The sequence below is a fragment of the Carlito syrichta genome, unplaced genomic scaffold, assembly GCF_000164805.1.
Source record: "Carlito syrichta isolate Samal-C Ts95f unplaced genomic scaffold, Tarsius_syrichta-2.0.1 Scaffold309314, whole genome shotgun sequence".
Taxonomy (NCBI): Eukaryota; Metazoa; Chordata; class Mammalia; order Primates; family Tarsiidae; genus Carlito; species Carlito syrichta.
In genome coordinates this window covers 416,829-422,828 of record NW_007253410.1, presented here as the reverse complement: position 1 = coordinate 422,828, position 6,000 = coordinate 416,829, and the positions used below count along the sequence as shown (strand labels likewise).

General features: G+C 39.8%; 1 protein-coding gene across 1 annotated transcript in view; it reads right to left on the bottom strand.

Moving 5' to 3' along the window:
• NCAPG2 (non-SMC condensin II complex subunit G2) overlaps positions 1-6,000 on the bottom strand; it is a 103,297-nt gene that overhangs the window by 20,778 nt on the left and 76,519 nt on the right. Inside the window, exon 27 of the mRNA XM_021717137.1 lies at positions 4,576-4,675. Coding sequence (XP_021572812.1) covers positions 4,576-4,675 — 100 coding nt within the window. The remainder of the gene's footprint in view (positions 1-4,575; positions 4,676-6,000) is intronic.

Genomic DNA, 6,000 nt, shown 5'->3' with positions numbered 1-6,000 from the left:
CTTGGCATCTTCCTAACCAGAGACGTGAAAGACCTTTACAATGAAAATTACAAAACACTCCTCAGAGAAATCAAAGATGACACAAACAAGTGGAAAAATATCCCCTGCTCATGGACTGGAAGAATCAACATTGTGAAGATGTCCATCCTACCTAAGGCAATCTACAGATTTAATGCAATACCCATCAAATTACCAGCAACATTCTTCTCAGACCTAGAAATAACAACACAGGAATTCATATGGAAACACAAACGACCAAGAATAGCCAGAACAATCCTCAGCCAAAAAAAAAAGAAAAAACAAAGCAGGTGGTATCACATTACAAGACTTCAAACTTTACTATAAAGCTACAATCATCAAAACAGCTTGGTATTGGTATAGGAACAGGCATATAGACCAATGGAATAGAATTGAGATTCCAGAAGCAAAATCTCAATTTCTCAACCAACTCATCTTCGACAAAGCCTCCACCACCTACCACTGGGGAGAGAAGAACCTATTCAGTAAACGGTGCTGGGGAAACTGGCTGACCACATGCAGAAGATTGAAACAGGACCTCTATCTATCCCCATACACAAAAATTAACTCCAAATGGATCAGAGACCTAAATTTTAAACCTTAAACCATAAGAACCTTAGAAAATGAAGGACATATCCTCATGGAAATTGGAACTGGCATCCAATTCCTGAACAAAACCTGAAACCCACAGGTCATAAGAGATAAGATAGACAAGTGGGACCTCATTAAACTGACAAGCTTCCCCAAAGTCAAAGAAACCATCAAGAGAGCCAGGAGACAGCCCACAGACTGGGAAAAAGTATTTGCCAACTCCAGGTCTGACAAAGGCTTAACATCTTGGATCTACAAGGAACTCAAAAGTGCTGAAAAGAAAAAAACAAACAACCCCATTATAAAATGGGCAAAAGATATGAACAGACACTTCACAAAGGAAGACATCCGAGCAACCAACAGACACATGAAGAAATGTTCAACCTCACTAATCATCAGGGAGATGCAAATCAAAACCACACTGAGATACCACCTAACTCCAGTCAGAATGGCAATTATCAATAACTCAAAAAATAACAGCTTCTGGAGAGGGTGTGGCAAAAAGGGAACTCTTCTACACTATTGGTGGGAATGTAAACTAGTGCAACCTCTGTTGTAAGCAGTGTGGCGATTCCTAAAAGCTCTAAATATCAACCTTCCGTATGACTCTGCAATCCCCCTACTGGGAATATACCCTGAAGAACTCAAATCACTCTATCAAAAAGAACCTGCACACGTATGTTCATCGCAGCATTGTTCACAATACCAAGAACCTGGAAGCAACCATGCTGTCCATCAAAGGAGAACAGGATGAAAAAAATGTGGTACATATACACGATGGAATACTACGCAGTCATAAAAAAGAACAAAATCATGAATTTTGCAGCAACCAGATGGAACTAGAGTCTATAATACTGAGTGACCTCTTACAGAAACAAAGATCTGAGTATCACATGTTCTCACTTATATAGTGGACCTTGATTATCCAACATATTACCATAAGAAAATGACAGTGGTGGGAAACTATGGGAGGGGAGGGGAAGGGAGATGGGATTAATGGTAGTAAATATCTGTCTGGATAGAGAGACACCTCTTATCAACAAGGGTGCCTGAACGAAGCATATTTGTATACCTAACCCTTAACTGTACCCCACAATATCATAATAAAAAATATTGATTATTAAAAAAAAAAAAGATGTGGAGCAACAGGAATTCTCATTCATTGTTGGTGGGAATACAAAATATTACAGTTTGATAGTTTCACACAAAACTACACTCATACCATATGATCCCACAATCACAGTCGTTAGTATTTACCCAAGGAGTTGAATCTGCACATGATATGTGTAACTTTATTCATAGTTGCCAAAAATTTGAAGTGGTCAAGATGTCTCCCAGTAGGTGTGATGGTTAGTTTTTGGCGTTACCTTTACTGGGTCAAGGGATGCCAAGAGAGCTAGTAAAGCATTACTTCTGGGTAGGTCTGTGAGGGTGTTTTCAGCAGAAACTGGCATTTGAATTGGTGAACTGAGTAAGAAAGATCCATTCTGACCCAATGTGGATGGGCACTATCCAATCCACTGAAGCCCAGAATAGAAAAAAAAGGAAAAGGAAAGTGAAATTCACTCACTCTCTCCTTTAGAGTTGGGACATTCATTTCTTCCTGGTCTTAGACATAAGAACTATAGGTTCTCATGGCTTTGGAATCCAGGACTTGCCCCAGCAGCCCCCCACCCCCCGCCCCATTCTCAGGCCTTCAGTTTTGGACTGAGAGTTCCACCACCAACCTCCCTAGTTCCCAAGCTTGGGACTGTATTACACTACCATCTCCCTGGGTTTCTAGCTTACAGACAGCACACTGTGCAACCATAATTGCCTGAGCCAATTTCTATAAGTCCCATCTTATATATCTAAACTCTATTCGTTCTGTTTCTCTGAAGAACCCTGATTAATACATTGGTAAGTAGATATTATTCAGCACTAAAAAGAAATAAGCTATTATTTTTTCTTCAATTTGGGATCTCATTCTGTAGCCCAGGCTGGGTTGCAGTGGCATGATCATGGTTCACTGCAGCCTCAAACTCAAGTGATCCCATGCTTCAGCCTCCCAAATAGCTGGGACTACAGATGTGTGCTATTATGCCTGGCCAATTTTTTGACTTTGTATAGTAATGGGATCTCGCTATGTTGCCTAAGCTAATCTTGAACTCCTGGGCTCAAACAAGTCTCCCACCTCAGCTACCCAAAGTGCGGGTATTAGAGGGGTGAGTCACCACGCCCAGCCAAAATGAGCTAGTGAGTCATGAAAGACATAGTAGAATCTTAAATACATATTACTAAGTGAAAAAGTCAATCTGAAACATACTGTATGATATTCAACTGCATGACATTCTGGGAATGGCAAAACTATGGAGGTCAGTGACAGCCAGGGGTTGGGGTAGGAGGAATAAACAGGCAGAGCGCAGAGGATTTAGGGCACTAAAAAGACAGTGTATGATACTATGTATATGATACTATGATGGTGGATACATTCATTATAGCTAGGCAAGAAAGATCCATCTCATTGTTAGACAAGTGGACTCAGTCCACCCGTCCAGTGACTTTCTTCCTCTTTCTCTCCCATCAATGCAGTTGAGGCCTGTGTATGAATTTAAGAGAGGCTCCTATTGGGATAAAAAAGAGAATCTAGAGGCTGAGATAAGTATGCTAGGTATAAACCGAGGCAAGACCTATAGGACAAGACAGAGACTGGGACAGCAAGAGCCCTAACAGAATAAGGCTGCACAGCTGTGGGTAGACAGATGGAAACACAGCAGTACACAACCCAGAGTTGCCTTTTGCTGACACTAAAGCAAACTGTGTGGCTTCATGCAATGGATATACCAGCTCACGGTGTGACAGACTGCTCTCTCACACCCTGTAGTGATCCCCGTGTGTGCCTGTGATCCAGGTTCCAGTTAAAATATCACATATGTATATTGTCTAAAACTACCAATTGTCTAAGCCCCTAACAACTGGAAAAACTAACATAATGTTTTAAAAATCTAAAATAAACATTAAAGAAACTGAGCTCTGTTACTTCCCTTTTATGAAGCGCTTCCAGTAAGCTAACATGGTCTCATTTCACTGATACCAATGATTAAAATTAGGATGATAAGTTATATAATACTTCAGTTAACTATAACACTTCAATTTCTAAATTATTTATAAACTTAATTTTCTAGTAAAGTGAGCATTAAATGTATCTGTGCCTATAGAACTATTCTACAGTCTATGAAAAGCCACACTTTGGAAGCTTATTCATAAATTAGCAATTCAGGATTTCAAAAGCCCGTCTCCAAAGGGAATAGCTGGAAAAGTGGTTTGTCTCCCAGCACAACCGAAACTTCCATTTCCTAGCGCAGAGCTCTGCAACACTTTATCTATTTAGCTCATAAAACAATGGACAAATATAGTTTTTGTAGCTGATTTAAAACTCAAATACAATTCACAGGAGAGTCTACAGAAAATGCAGAGCATGTCTCATGCCAAAAACAATTCATGGTAGCACAAACCTTTGACTGGAAAAGCAGCCCAAAGAACATACTTGTAGTCAGCAGTCCATGTGCTAACAGGTTACCCAGAAAGGAGAAAATAATGTACACCTCTCAGAAGCTCTGGAGGAACTTCCCATTCCCAGCAGGGACGTTTTGGACGGGGAATCTCATCCTAGGAAATACCCATGGTTTCAAAAATGCAGCAACCACAATAAATAATGTCTAGTTTTAAAACCATATAAAATAAGTTTATATGACACCCCTTTTCTAGAGCAGAATTTTGCAAATGACAGTTTTGTTTTGTTTCTGAAGACTAAACTAGTAAGCAAATTAAACATAAGCAAAAAAGACTTTGCCAACACAAACTTTTCTATCTTAAAGTCTCTTAACTACCTGGGTGTAAGCAGCAGAAACAAAAACATAGACTTATACAGTCCCAAAGAATAATGAGCAGCTCTGGATGATCATATCTGGAGAATATCTGCTTTACCTTTCAATGCTATCCTCTTCCAAAGTAATTTCCATGAATGTCTTTAGTTTTCTGTGAACAGTGGCTGCAACCTCCTTTACTTTTGAACTTTTATGTTTACCTGGGAAGATTTTAATAAAAGACAGAGAAAAGATTTTAACATTTCTACACAAAACAAACACACTCTGCTCTACATGTGGGTACAATTTCCCTAAGTTGAGCCTTTTCTAGCTGAGCCTTTTCTAACTTCCCTTCAAGGTAACCTATCCTACTGTTTGTGGAATAGTAATTAACTCTTTTACAGGGGCGTTGTAAAGATCAAACACATATTTATGAAAGTACCTCATTGGCAGTGAAGAGCTCATTTGGACCTACTGTGTGAAGCCATTACAGGATATGTTCTGTCTGTGCCATCAAACTGATGCTTACATGCACCTCTAACAAAAGGACAAAACTCATGCTTCAGAGACATCCCCCTGTTAAATATCAGGGGTATTTAAGGACCTACTAAGTGCCAAGCACTCATCAGCATCCAACCTCCATCCCCACATCCTCCTTGTGGAGAGTCCCTTACTCTAGATCTCAACTCAGGGAGGAATGGAAGTGGCCTCAGGGAACTCTTTTCTGTGGAAAACTAGTTAGAAGCGTCCTTATCAATCTGAAGATATGGTGTGTAATTAGGCTTATGGAAAGATTTTGTTTTGATAGGCGCATTCTCTATCTACAATATATTACCTCTGAAAATGATTTCAACATTAGTAAGACTGAGCAAATAATATAGAAACTTAAATGTAGTCAAACTGCAAAGATGTTACTTTATTTTATACTGAGGTAAACTTCTTACAGGTATTTTCAATTATTTTTCCAGAACTGTTTCAACTGGTTGAGATATCTAGAATAGGTATGGTTAATATTTAAGAGAAACAGTAGATAGACTAAATATATACATATATATATATATTTTTTTTTGAGTTGGGGTCTCACTTCATTGCCCAGGCTGGAGTACAGTGGCACCCTCACAGCCACCCCAGCGTCGACCTGCTGGACTCCAGCGATCCTTCTGCTTCAGCCTTCCAAGTAGCCGGAACCACAGGCACACGCTACCATGTCTGGTTAATTTTATTGTAGAGATGAGGTCTCACCAAATTGCCTGGGCTGGTCTCGAACCTGTGGCTCGGGCAAACCACTCGGCTCGGCCTCCCAAAGTGCTGGTATTACAGGCTGAGTCACGAAGCCCAGCTGATAGATTAAATATTAACACCAAAATGTCCATGATAAACAGAATAAGTTTGGTTTTTAAAATATAGGTAATACATGACAAATCAATATAAGTCCAATTCAGAAGCATAGAGAAAAATACTTAAGTGGTCCAATAGCACAAGGTGAACAAGAAAAACTACACCACAGGAGACGAGCAAGCGACTAGAAACAGGCACAGGGTTAGCT